The 14,837-nt window shown below is 39.5% G+C and overlaps 1 protein-coding gene across 2 annotated transcripts in view; it reads right to left on the bottom strand.

Annotated features, from left to right (window-relative positions):
* Positions 1-1,459: 1,459 nt before the first annotated feature.
* stard5 (StAR related lipid transfer domain containing 5) overlaps positions 1,460-14,837 on the bottom strand; it is a 50,113-nt gene continuing 36,735 nt past the window's right edge. Inside the window, exons 4-7 of one of the 2 annotated variants that reach the window (XM_060853027.1) lie at positions 13,418-13,438; positions 10,142-10,259; positions 5,495-5,588; positions 1,460-2,653 (exon numbers count right to left, since the gene is read on the bottom strand). In XM_060853027.1, coding sequence (XP_060709010.1) covers positions 2,506-2,653; positions 5,495-5,588; positions 10,142-10,259; positions 13,418-13,438 — 381 coding nt within the window. In that variant the 3' untranslated portion in view covers positions 1,460-2,505. The remainder of the gene's footprint in view (positions 2,654-5,494; positions 5,589-10,141; positions 10,260-13,417; positions 13,439-14,837) is intronic. The other variant, XM_060853028.1, reaches the window with a different exon arrangement.

Here is a 14,837-nt window from a genome sequence, read left to right as displayed (position 1 = left end):
GTATAGGAGGAAAGCATTGCTGGTCACATTGGCAGGGGTAGCATAATCAGCTGACTACAATTCTATGCACTCTTATGTGTAAGGATTTTAAATAAAACCTATCGAATGTTTTCTGAAAAGCTACAACAGTCTTGAATATATAATGACCAACTACAACAGCCCTCTTATGGTAAAGAATCCCATGGATTCATAATCCTCTGACTACTATATTAGTTTCCTTCCCCGAAATCAGAGGATCCAAAGCCTGGAATCCCTTTAATGGCAGTTCTTTCAAGCGGTCAGAGTTTCATTAAACCTCCTCCAGGTCAATGAAGGCCTTACTAGCGACATCTACACCCTATGAATAAATAAATACAATTTTAAACAATTCAATTACGTTTATTAGATGGAGGTGCTTAGACAGAAGGGGGAAGGGGGCAGGGGGGAAAGAGAGAACATGACCAAAGTTTCTTATTGACCTTCATTAACCCATAATGGAGGCCTGTCTGTTGTCACACTCATGACTTTCTCCATTACTTGTTTGGAATTAATTATATTAGCCTAAAATTCCTCCCTTTGATTTATTCCTACTTTGCTTCATAAGCCTGGATCTTTACTCTCATCCTCCATACCAAAGACAAAAGGCCAAAAGCTGATTGGAAAGTGGTTTAATTTTCTTAAGTAGATCATTTTTACTTTTGGCATCGGTAAAAAAAAGTGTATTTGAACTTTAAAATGTACAATGTTTGCTGTAATAAGGATACCATTGTAAGAAAGGCCAGATTTCAGATCAAGCAATTAATACAGCTTACCATCACATAATTCCTGTCATACTGAAGCAGCAACTTAGAGTTAACATTAGTTCAACTAATTCCTTCCTTCCAATATTCTGTACATTTCAAATTGCACAGCAGACATCAAATGCATGTGTTTGAAAGTTTTTCTTGAACATGGTGTCCAAACTGTATGCTGACACCAACAGGATTATCAATCGTTGCAATCAGTAGTCAGTTTGAAAACACTGAGGAGGGATTTTTTTTTAATGCATCGTTCCAGCATGAATTGCTAAGCACACAGTAACAGGGACAACAATTTCTTCAATTTGTGAAGCTATGAAAAGAGATTCTTTCAAATAAATAAGCAATTTACCAATAATACAAAATCCAACATCATAACCCATTTAAAAAGTGCAAGTAAAAACAAAGTCCAATTTCAGATCACAATTGTATACTAAAATGCCTCCGACCCCAAAATAATTAAATTAATGCTTTTACATAAACATACAGTATAGTTAATGAGCTGTGCAAGCATCATATCATTTGGCTGAACTGCATACACAGAACTAATGCCCATTTTAAACTCTAGTGCAAGTTTTAGGTTCCCTTCTTCAATTAAAAGATTGAATTTAAAATTCAACCAAGTTCTGTATACTTGGAATGTGTCACAAACAGATTCCCCATCCCTTAGGAAACAATAGCAGTTTAAGGGATGGGGTTTATTAACTTAAAAGACAAACAATTGAAGTAAACATAAAACACCAGGACTTAGCACTTGAGAGATGCAAGACTTTAAAACATTCGTTCAAGTGGAGAGTATCTTGCAGGGAACATGTTTCCACATATACAATAATATTATTTTTACCATTTACATGCAAAGTAGCAATTACTGAAAAGCATGTTGTTTGAAGAGGTGAATGTGTTCCATAGTGTCCTTACAGCATTGTCCTTCTCTGAAGACACCACTATTGGGCATTTGCCAAGGTGGTTATCAAGTATTAAATATTCTAAGTTCACACTTCGGCCAAGTTTGGAACAGGAGTACTATTACATTTTGAAGGGGCTACTGCAATTGTCTGGCTCAACCCTACCTTTTCAACACCAATTATGACTGTTATGGAGCTTTATGAAGAGAATGTTGCTGGCACTGCGACTTTGAAAAAAGTTACAGGTCAAACTTTGAAAATGTTTTTATAATGACAGGACATTTGGAAGGACATGCTGTACTCCAATGGCAGTAATACTTTGCTCTAATTGATCCCTCATGTTTTACCACTTGGCACAAATTAGGGGCGTGATTCACTGAACATTCATTTGTGTTCTAAACAATTAGAAAAATGCAAATATATATTACTTGTTGTTGGGCAGATGATTGATTTTAGTTTAGGACTAAAACTCAGTACATGAAGAAATTTTCTACCAGATATCCAATTCATAAAACATACTTGAAAGCTTCTATTTTAAACAGAATGTTTTTTTAAAAAATCTATTATCAATACCAATGCGTACAAGTATTCCCTTTTAAACATTCACTATGCAGCTTGAAATTACTTCATTTCCTTTTCACTGACCTGTTTTGTTCCTAAGATAACTGAAGAAACGTTTACATTTTTAAAGAGCAGAAAAATAAGTGCAAAATACCATTCAAATCAAAATGGAGTAACAGTGTTTAGTGCAATGGAACTAAACCAGAGGTTTCTGGGCAAAAGTATGGAAAAGACAAACATGGAGAATAAAATCGGGCGATTCATCAAGCTTTAAAAATCTTCACGGCTTTTGTCAGATTGCTGTAAAACTCAACCATACTAGATGGAAAGAAAGAGTCCAACACTGATTGTGGGAGATACCCACCAAGGTCAGTCTGAAAGAACATAGTCAATTGAGTCTTCTGTGGTTCTCTAAAAACAAAACACATACACACGAATTAATCTGAATACATTTGCTAGCAACCAGCAACGTTCCCCGCTCCCGCCCCCAAGTAGGTTAATTTCAAAACTTTTATCTGCCCTATAATCACTCAAGTTGAATTGATTGTTAACCTTCAACTGTACCAAAGACAGGGAATAAATTTTCCACATCCGCTTCTGATAATTTACAATTTTATGTAGTGAATATCCTGTTCCAAGTTGGTTTGGATAGAAATTCAAGTCATTGTTTCCTTGAATCTAAATAATGGCAGGTTTGAAGCTACTTCAACTAACTTTGTGTTGACGAAAGTTAAAAATCACACAGCCCCAGTCCAACAGGTTTATTTGAAAGCACTGTTGGACTATAACCTGGTGTTGTGTGACTTTTAACTTTGTCCACCCCAGTCCAACACCAGCACCTCCGCATCACAACTTTGGGTTGGTATAACTAGGCCAAATAACCTCTTATCTGCCATGCACTGCAAAATGGGTGGGATTGGTTAATCAAAAACAGCAGTTATCCAACAGTTCTGCATTTCCAACAACCGAAAAACTCCTATATGATCTCACGATGACATCTTATTTGTTGAAGTCTTGTAAGTGGCAGAATGCAATTCTCAGGAGTGGTAGGAAGGGCGCAGTATGTGAGAGGCTGAGAACAAAGTGAAGGAAGAACAAAGATGTTCAGAAAACAACTCTGACAATCTCGAGAGGTTGTGTGGGAGTGAGACTGATGGGGAATAAGAGTTAACACCAGCTTCTGAGGGATGAGACACCTCCACTGAAAGCAGGCCAAACAGAAATCTCAGTTCCTACAGCGTCCCAGTCAGCAGAATGCTAGATAACAGTAATCTTGCTACAGTTGGTAAACACAGCAAGATGACAATGCACTCACACTATGATGTACTTATTTGATTTTAGTAAGAATCTGTAATCATATGACATGAATCACAATAAAGGAAAACTCTCGTACAAAGTTAAGTTCACACACACTAATTAGAAAAACCTGTACTAAATGGAAAGTCAACATGTGTATACACAACAAAATCTGTTGATTTATGGACAATTTTTTTATTTCCATTATTTGCGTGTAGTGGAACTCATGCGTAACAATGGTGACAAAAGCAGAAACACAGATTTAGTTCCTGATTTCATTGAAGAACTGCTACAGCTATACACACACCACATTGCCTTCATATGCTGGAGCACTAACTGGGCCTCAGGTGACCTGCTGTTTCTGCGGGAGTTTGGGGGACAGCACTTTAGTGAAGAGGACAGTCAGCACTGAGTAACTGAGTTCACTCTGGCCCACGGATTCTGCTATGGGGCCCTAAATTCACCACTGATCAAGTTAGGGAAGTCGTGGGCTGGTTGCCTTCTTTGAAGCCTCTCCTAACACCCTCTTCCAGTTCATTGAGGTATATGCTCCAGCTCTGAAGGGCCAACACTGGGTCATCTTGCAGCTGCTAACACAGATTCTGATGGTGCTCGGCCAGTCACAGAGCCATACAGCATAGAAACAAACCCTTCGGCCTAACCAGTCCATGCTGATCATAACCCCAAACTAAACTTGTCCCATCTGTCTGCACTTGACTCATATCCCTCCAAACATCTCTTATTCACAGACTTATCAAAATGTCTTTTAAACATCATAACTGTACCCACACCCACCACTTCCTCTGGAAGTTAATTTCACACACAAACAGTGTTTTAAAAAAATTGCCCCTCACGTCTTTTTTCAATCTTTTTCCTTGCACCTTTAAAATATGTCCTCTGGTCTTGAAATCCTCCACCATCGGGAAAAGACACCTATCATTCACTTCAGCTGTATCCCTCAGGGTTTAATTGGCAAAGGGATGTATGTCAGAATGGATGAGCAAAGCCATCACCTTCAATTACAAGAATCGGGGATAAAAGGGAGGATATCACTATGTGGTAGCTCATTTCTATGCTGAAAGTGGACTAACAACCTCTGCCCAAGGTCACTGCCTAATGAATTAAGTGTGCTTTGAAATGGGTAATCCACCCTGACTTGAGGTGTACCCAGTAGGAAGGTTTTCAGTGGCGACATACTACTTAGGGATTGCCTATGCACATGATATGGGGTGGACGACTGCCTCATTAGCCTGGACTAGAGGAATGCGTTTCACAGAATACTGCAAACGTGCAGGAGGGTGGTGCTCTCCAAAATGGGTTGTGGAGAGAGATTCTGAAATTGGATTCAAGTAATCTACACAAAGCACTTTCACTCCACAAGTTGGAATCAGAAAGCTTACAGATCAAATCTAGAGTCATTTGAGGTTGACTTATGTGTCACGTCAACCTTTTTTCTGTGTCCATCAGGAAAGATACTAGTACAAAAAAAGCTAATGATCCCAAAATATATGTTGGCAGGTCAAAATACCTGCCCCATGCATAGCCAACATTGATGCACTCTCCTCACTGACTGATGAGCATCTGCAATCTGTTTGAACCAGTTCCACATAGAGCAATGATAAACAATAGATCATTTGCTTTTATTGATGTTAATTGAAGGATAAATATTGGCCCAGACAACAGTGAACATCCACCAGTTTTTCTTCAAAATACTGCCTTAGTATCTTTTACATCTGAGACTGCAGCAGTCAAACCTCAGTTTCATGTCTCACCTGAACAGTGGCACCTCTGACACTGCAATATTCCCTTACTGCACTCAAGCCGAGATTCACATCACCAAGTCCCTGGACTGGGGTATGTACTCGTGATCTTCCATCTCAGGCTAAAGTGAGCTACAATTAACCCTGTACAATAGCTGACCAAAAAGCAGATTGAGATAGTTAAAAGGACTCTTACCCTGCAATGGGAGCACAGAAACATCCACAGGGATGGTTAAACCCTCTCACATAGTGAGGTTTAGGGGGACAGTTAGGGTGCTCCACATGAGTAGCTGCAAAGAAATAAGAAGAATTGTTGTTACTTCCAACTACAATAGCACCAAACTGTTAAACCGCAAAGGAAACCTTACATTCTGGTTTCAGATTGTGTGTAGAGTTCCCGCCACTACCCTCAGCACCAAATTCCATCACCATTGCTTCATTAAAGTCATGCCACACTTGGGGAAACATTAATTTCCTAGACTCCATAATGTTTAAATTACCACAGCTGGCACAGGTTAGCACAAATACTTCTTTTAAACAAAAAAGTAGCAGAGGCACATTTCTACACACAAGCCCATGACCCTAAACACTGTCTGCAGACTGTCTGGTGATGTTACAGCTAAATGACTGCCTGCCTATCTCTATAACAGTTACTGCATCTTAAGAAATTCTACTTCTGCCCCCAGGAATTGATTTTTATTCTGCTCCAGGAGAAATTAGTTAGATAGTTGGTGCATATCTGTTAAGGGATTAAGGTTGATATCGTTTTGAAGTTCAAAATAGTATTGCAATTGGTGGTGAAATTATTGAAACATCTAAAAACGTTAATATAATTGAATAAAATAATTAAGTAGAACACATTAACAATGGCAGAATGGATGACATGTTGCACCTGGGATGTAAGATTCTGGATGCCAGTTTGATCCATAGTAAAACATATCTGCAGCAAGAACTGCAAGTCCAAGCAGCTCTGGCTCAGAGTTCATGAATGGGAAGCTGAATTTTAGACACCCAGGCATTAGGGAGAGGTTACCTGGATTAATTGTACCAGGAGGCAGTCACACATTTCAGAAATGGATCATCTAATTTGGTCAGTGCCCAGAGAGGGTATGACTGTGACTGAGGCAGGTAAGAGGGTCCAGAAGGCAGGAGCGCAACACCGGGTTCATTGAGCTTGTCGGATCAAGGCTGAAGGTTCCAAGGTGAATGAACAAACTGAGCATGGCACTGTGACACAGGAAGTCATCCAATTCAGGGAGCAAACAGGAACATAGTGGCAGCATGGGACAGGTACTGAAAGGGATTGACACATCTCCACAGCAAGTATCAATGACATGGGCAAGACAAAAAAGGAAGTCCTGCATATTCAATATGAGGAGAAGCCCCAATTGTCAATCTCTGTATTATCACCTGAACCATATTAAAACTAGCATCAAGCAAAGAGTATTAGGGAGATGAATAAATGGCTACAAAGACTGGTATGAGAGAAATGGCTTCCCATTTGAGGGACACTGGCACCAGCATTGAGGAAAATGAGATATGTATTCAAAAACAGAAATTGCTGAAGAAATTTACCAGGTTTGGTGGCATCTACAGAGAAAAAACAGAGTTGATGTTTCAAGTCCAGTGTCCCATCTTCAGAACAAATAGTGGCTATCACTCTGTTAACTCTGCTTTCTTGCCACAGACTCTTTTTAAAAATTAAGGAAAATTATGAGGGCGTGAAAACAAAGCTAGCTAACTAAATTGGCAAATTAGGTTAAAAGATGGATAAATAGAGATGTAGAGACAGATACTTGAGGGGATATTTCAGAAGACATAAAAGATACATTCCAACTCGGAAGATTAAAAATAGCACCAAACTTGAAAGAAAAAACATACAATTGTGCAAAGCCAGATGGTACACAAGACTGGATAGAATATAAAAACCAAAAGAATGACCAGAAAACATGGACGGAACAGAGTATAAAAGCTAGCCAGAAATACAAAAACAAAAGGAAGAGTTCCCATAATATTTTGAGTTAATAAAGTGAGCATTGATTCATTAGAAAGCAAGTCTAGAAAATTAACAATGGAAAATAAAGAGATGGCAGATAAAGGTAGTTTGCATCAGTCTTCGTTATAGGAGATACAAGTAACATCCCTAAAGCTGTGATAAATCAGGAAATAGAAGTGAGAGGGGAACTCAGGAAAAAATCAATTACCAACTAAGCATGTCAGATAAAATGTTGGGGGTTGCACATGGACAAATGCCTGGATGCTTAGGGACTACATCACAGATCCTTAAAGGATGTGGGGAGTGAAAAAGTTAATGCTTTGGTTTTAATTTTTCAAAACTCAATTTACGGAAGGTGACATTAGATTGGGAGATCATAAATATAATTCCTTTATTGAAAAGGAAGGAGACCGAAACAGGAAACTACAAGCTAGTCATCTTAGCATGCGTCATAGGGAAAATGTTAGAAGCTGTAAAGGCACTCAAATAAACTCAAGGTAAATCAGGTAGACTCAACATTTTTGTGAAAGGAAGGTCATGTTTGAACGATCTATTAGAGTTTGAGTAGATAATACATGCTGTGGACAAAGAAGAACCTGTGGATGAACTACTTAAAATTTTCAGAAGACATTTAATACAGTATCACACCAAAGGTTATAAATCTGAAAACAAAAGCTCATGATGTAGGGGCAGCATATTGACATGGATAGAAGACTGGCTGGCTAACAGGAAGGGGAGAGACATAAATTGGTCTTTTTCTGATTGGCATGATGTAGTGATGAGTGACATGCTACAGAGATCACTGCCAAGACCACAACTGCTTACAATTTACAGAAATGATGTAGATGAAAGGAAGGAAGGTATGATAACCAAACTTGCTGATGGCACAAGGATAAAGTAGAAAAGTGAGTTTTGAAAATGTCATAGGGCACTGCAAAGTGATATAGATAGGTTAAGTGAGAGGGCAAAAATGTGGAAAACAGAGTACAATGTGGGAAAATGTGAAAATTTCTATTTTGGCAGGATGATTAAAAAGAAGTGTTTTTTCTAATTGGTAAGAGATAGTAGAGCCCTGAATTGTAGAGGGAAATCTAAGGGTCCTAGTGCATCATAAAATGTGATAAGATTCAGGTGCAAGGAACTGGAAAGGCTAATAGAATGACTATTAATTTCAAGTCGAATTAAATACAGAAGTAGGGAGGTCATGATTCAGCTATACAGGCCATTGGTAAAACCACATCTGCAATTTGGTCACATTATTTAAGGAAGGTTTTTAATGTATTGGAAGCAGTTCAGAGAAGGCTCACCAGACTAATAACTGGAACAAGTGGTTTCTTGATGAAAGTCTGGATAGGCTAGTCTTGTATCAACTGGAGTTTGGGAGAGCAAATGGCAACTTGACTGAAACATATACATCCTTGAGGGAGACTTAGCAGGGTAAGTGTGGAGAGGATGCTTCCTCTTCTGAGAAATTCTTCAAGAAGGAGGAGTCACCATTTACAAAACATGGGTTATCCACTTAAAACAAATTGGGCAAATGCTGTTTGGGTTTTTGGACAAGGTGCAGAAGCAGTGTTCTTGAATATTTTTGAGGTGCAGATAGATTTTCTTAAACAAGGGGATGAAAGGTTATTGAGAGAGAGGAGAGAAAGTGGTTGTGAAGTTACAATCACATCAGCCGCAAACTTATTGAACAGTTGAATATGCTTAATGGGCTGAATGGCCCACTCCTGACAGCTGTTTGTACAGCTGCACATCTGAGTAGATCAAAGCTGCACACCATATTCAAAATGCGATTTTCCCCAATGCCCTGTATAACTGAATCAGTATTTCCTTATCTTTAGGTTCAATTCATTTCCTAATAAAGGATAGCAAATCAATTAATCTTAATTACTTCTGTACTGACTACTAACTGATTGTGACTCAGGCACTAGGACATCTAGATGCTTCTGCACCTTGGAATTCTACAAAATTCTCCATTTAAGGAATATTGTTTTTTAATTCTTACCAAAGTGTATGACTTCATATTTTACCACCTTATACTCCAATTACTAGATTTTTGCCCACTCAGTGGATCTACATTGGTCTGCAACCTCTATGTCCTTTTCATGACTTACTTTTTGACCTTTGTGTCTTCTGCAAATTTAGCTTTTACTGCCCTTATTAGGGGACATTGACCTAAATTGAGGTCCTCAGCACAAACCCTTACGGGGATTGGCTTCTTCCTGCCAATCAGAAAAAAACTCAATTATGCAGACTGTTCTCTGCCAGCCAATCAACTACCTACACTTGGGTGTCACTCGCTATACCATGTGCTCCTACTTTTTAAGGTATCTAGTCAAATGCTTTCTGGAAATCCAGAAACAGTATGTCAATGGGTTCCCCTTTCTAAAGCGCGCACTCTCATTCCAACAACTCCAAAAAAAACGATTTCTCTTTCACAAACCCTGCAGACTTTTCTAGAAAGCAGTGTGTTTTCTAAGTACACAGTTATGACCTCCTTAATGAATGACTTTAACATTTTCCCCACAACAGATGACAAGCAAACTGGTCAAAAGTTCCGAATTTTCTCCATCCTTCCCTTTTTGAATTGAGGGGATTAGATTTGCTACTTTTCCAGTATGGTGGAATCTTTCTAGGCTGTACGGACTTTTGAGAAATTAAACCAACACATCCACTAACTCATTAGCCACCTCTTGGGAGACTCTAGGATAAAGTCCATCACTGGAAACTTGTCAGCCTGCAGTTACAACAGGCTTAATTGAATTTTCCAGAACAGTCTCAGGAGTTTTGGGTGGACTCATCTCACCACTGCATATTTTAAGCGCTAATGTGCATTCTAGTTACCATTTGAGGATATCGTCCCATTTTCATACTGTTTGATTAAAATTACATCCACAAAATCCCTCGGAGAGATCAAGCCCACAGCCGCTGATGGTGTAACAGTCCTGCAGACAGACACAGTCTAGAGGGAAAGACAGTACAAACAATCTTAACACAAACCATTGAGCCATTTCTTCCATCAGCCATTTCTGGTGTGTAACTATAGAAAACAAAAATGACAAATGTGTTTTGCATATTTCCAGACGAAACTTCAAGAGGACACCATTCTTCTGAAAACAACTCTTAACTGCTATCGCTTTTATAGGGGACTTATGATAAAAAAAAAGTCTGCCATTTTCAAAGTAGAAATTGTTATTAATGGCTAATACCACTTATAAGCATGTTAATTTTATTCTTTTTAAATACACTCATGAGATGTAGGCATTGCTGGCTGGGTCAGCATTTAATGCCCAGCCCTGGGTGATGAGATGCCATCTGGAACTGCAACAGTTTGGTGTAGGTACACCCACAATGCCATTAGGGTGGGAACTTGAGGACTGGCCTCAGCTATGTTGGAGTGGACTTCTGGTCATGATCCTTAATAGCTGGCTTTGGCATTCCTCTTAAGCAAACCCAGATACTTACAATTACTGGTACGATGTACAAAACCCAGCCCTGTCAGGTCAGAGATCATATGGATTTTTCCCAGATTCTGATCAGGTAATCAATAAAATCAGGCAAGGCACCAATTTTGCCTGTAATAAGTCTGCATTTTCCACTATTTTTATGCTTTGCTCTCCTGGGTAGATCTCTGCATATGTGGCCACCAGCATTGCAAATCAGCATCCCTTTGTGATGCCTGGACATTGTTTGGACGTGAGACAACAAACCATCATAGGCACAGACAATGACAACAAGCCCTGCTGCCATTGAAAATAGGCTCCACAAATCACAGCTGCAAAGGATAGCGAAAGGGCCAAGACTTAATTTATTCTGGGCTGCAAAATTGGAAAGGCCTCAGAATTTGAGCTACAAAAGGATCAAATTTAAAAGTAGTCCAGAGTCGGCATAAGAAATTAAACATTTAATTGGACTAGGATTCCATGATTAAACTACAAATTTCAGCAGGCAGATTTATGAAAGTCTTTGCCAGTGATACTTATTTTTTAAAGAAAAGTGTTTTTAAGCCATGAAAGAAAAAATGTGCAATCTACAACTTGGCTTCAGCAGGCAGGAAAACCACCAAGGAAGTTGGGCATCCCTGATTTTGCATGTTATAAAGGCAAAAAGAAAACTGGGATAGATGGCAAGGAGGGATAAAATGGGATAATTATGAGGGAGACATGGGAAGAATGAAATTGCATGGAGATTTAATGAAGCATTGTTGCAATAAACACAGAAGTTGTCGCTACAAATGACTTAAGTTAGTTTTATCTGACCTATATGTAAAGGATTTAAAAGAAAGTTCCTTAAGTGGGGAAAAAGTTAATAATTTGTATGAAGTATATGATTTTTAGAGCTTTTGACAATGTACATTCTGTGGTGCTTTTGCACCAATTTGGTGGATGTATTAGCTAAATACATCATTAAATGTACAGCAATGATATGCGGGGTTTGAAAGTAGTAAAGAATGTGTGTGTGGGGAGCTGGAGAGGCTTGGTAATGAGTAGCCGTGGAAGGGTGAGAGTGTGTTTGTGGAAAGGAGCAGAGACTTGTATTTCTAGGCACCTTTCATAGGTGCAGGACAGCCAAAAGAACTTTTAATTAAAGTCAGTGTTGTCGTTACAAAGTAAACATTCACGGACAATATGGTGTGCAAACTCCGATAGCCAGTACTTCATTACAGATAATCAGACAATCTGTTTTATTGATACTGATGTTCAAAAAACAAATGAATTGAACATTTGAGGATACTGAGAACTACTGATCTAAGTATTTGGAGGGACTAGAAAGGTGGCTACTTAGGAGAGAGGTCTGGAGAACTGAAAGTTCAGGTTGGTGGTGCGAGGAGTGAGTATTTAAGGAGGAACCAAAGGATATAGGAGATAGTGAGAGTCCAATCCTGGCCACAGTGACTAGCTGAGACTCTTGAGAGTGTGTAGAATAGGAAAGGAACAATTCTGGCAATTTGAAATGTGCGCATGCGCAAGGATCAATTTAGAAAGGGGAGAACAACAAAAAGAACCATTGAGCCAACCGAAAACAGATTAATAAAAAGATGGAAAAGGGAACACAAATAAGAAAGAAAGAAATGAAGAGGAAAAGATGGCTCAGGTTGTAAAGAGGATAGCTCGACTAGTGGTCTATGGAATACAAAGAGGAAGAAAAGAACACTCCTATTGGGAACAAAGGAACGAAGGCTTATCTTAAGATTAGAAAGAAGGGTGCAGTGAGCTGGGCCGAGGCAGAAGTATCACTTAATTACATTAACGGCAAATTGTGATTAAAGGTGGCAATTCAGCAAGGTTGAGGTTGGAACATGGTACAAACAAGCAAAAGCATGAGACCTTAAAGTGAAGAGTACAGTTTTGATTAAGATAGCAAGGACACTGAAGAAAGCCAAAGCAAACTGCCATGACACCATCAGAATGAGCGACCTCAGAAGGGGACAGCAGCAAAAACTGGAACCAGCCAGATATTACAATGAGGATACTGCTGCTCTGTAGCCCATGAGGTTGGTGTAGGCTTCGAGGTGTTGGTCATCAAACACACTGTTCCTCAGTTGACACAAAGGCTACACTAAACAAAGATGATGTTGAATTTCATTGTCAATACCCGCCTTTGTTGAGGCTCCCAAGGTATGGGAATTGATCCATACCATCTAGTGGCTCACTGTGAGCCTGCATTATGGAACAAGAGCAGGCTGGTAGAGGAACTTTGCCTTCTGACTCCTTAGCCTCAGGCCTTTTCTTTCATGTGCTTCCACAAATACTCGTCAATAGTTTGGAGCTCAGTCAAAGTATCGGCACATGCAAGGCAGGCTTAGAGTGCATACAGTAAAAAGAAAATGCAAAAGCAGAGAACACAGAAGAAACATTGCTGAAGGCACACATGGAGCAACCATGTTATAGGGATATTGAAACATTCCCGCATACCAATAGGGTCTGAAAAATGCGAAAGAACAGAGGATAGACAGCAAATCCACCAGCATGAACTTGAAAGCCAATGCCCTTTCAGGGTCTAAACTTTTTAAAGAAAGAATGCAGCTACTCATCATAGAGCAAGCAGTTGCTGAATAGGTTATATCGCAGTGAAAATACTGACAGCAGGGGTTGCATAGAGTTAATATCTTGGGCTTACCTGAAGATGTCCAGAAAGATCCTGCAAAGAGACAGAAAGTGCTCAAAGATCAGCTGTAACACTTAATTGTGGAATTAATTGCCCTACCAGATACACAGTCATAGGAAGTAACAGATCAATATGACAAATGCAACTTTTCAAAACTGAACTGTTAAAATGAATAATGGAGTTAGTGATTGCACTACACTATTCAAAGTGTTCCAAAAAGACCTTTTTGACTCAGTATTGACTCACTGCTAGTAAATAGCAGAAAGTAAGTATTAGTTGCAGCCAACAGTCCTAACACTTTAGCAAGATCACAAAAAGCAAGCCAGCTGAGTTTCAAGCGTAGTAGTCTATCACATCCTCCACAAAATTGTCCTGCATTTAAACATCCGTGCAAGACATACAGTACAGAAGGACACAGGGCCTCAATATGCAATAAATCTGACTTCAAAGCTGCAGCCAGAGTCGACAACTGGGCACAACTAAATAAAAGACAGGCAGAGCAGCAAGTGAAAATCAGCAAGGACTGCCCCAGAGACCTACATGAACTAAAGCTGATGTACGAAGCTCAAAGAAAGACTGGACAGAGTCAAGACAAAGTGTGGAACGGTTTCCAAAGAGAGGATGAAAAGCTTGTCGCATTCTTGATGCCACCTGCACAAGTCCAATATAATTTCTCAAAAGAAAACAGGTACAACTGCACAAAACTGGCATGGGAGCTAGTGCAGCACTCCGACCACTCCAAATCCTGAAAGACATGTACCTGGATAACTGGAACTCAATGGTGCAACTGACAATCCTTACATGAATCGCATACGATGGATCACCCAAAGGTACACACCACCACATCGGTGCACTACAGTATTCAAATCACAAATAATTTACCTGATTGATACAAACAGATCAGCACTAGCAGGATTACCAACATGAATGGGTCTCAACGTTGTCACTATCCATGAGATCACCAAGATACCCATGGCAGCAGAACAGACCAAGAATACTTGCATTGAGTCAGTTCAGTAACGTCAATAGTTGTATGCAGCCAGGTTCAACTGTGTGAAACTTCTTAACATTGAACCAAAGGGAATACCATATCACATCGCGGTGAAGATGCAATTCTGTCAAACCACTTTCCCAGGAAATGCAGCATACACAGACAGAAAAAGCCCAAATGCAATCCATCGTATGCAGCACCACACAGCCGGGGCATTTTAATGACAAGCATACTAAAGGAGAACGTGTGCAACAGGACACGTCAGGGCCCAAGTTGTCTAAATCGCTCCCTGAAGAGATGCCCACTTAATATTTCAATACGAAAGGAACTGAATCCCAAATTCACAGGAGTTAAATTCTTCTCCAAGTGAGATGCCAAATGTGAATCATGATCCGTACATGTAGCTGCGGACTCTCCCGAAGGTAGTCGCTTCCTACTACC

Source organism: Hemiscyllium ocellatum, chromosome 39 (assembly GCF_020745735.1).
Source record: "Hemiscyllium ocellatum isolate sHemOce1 chromosome 39, sHemOce1.pat.X.cur, whole genome shotgun sequence".
In the NCBI taxonomy this organism is placed as follows: Eukaryota; Metazoa; Chordata; class Chondrichthyes; order Orectolobiformes; family Hemiscylliidae; genus Hemiscyllium; species Hemiscyllium ocellatum.
This window is presented reverse-complemented; position numbering and strand designations above follow the sequence as displayed.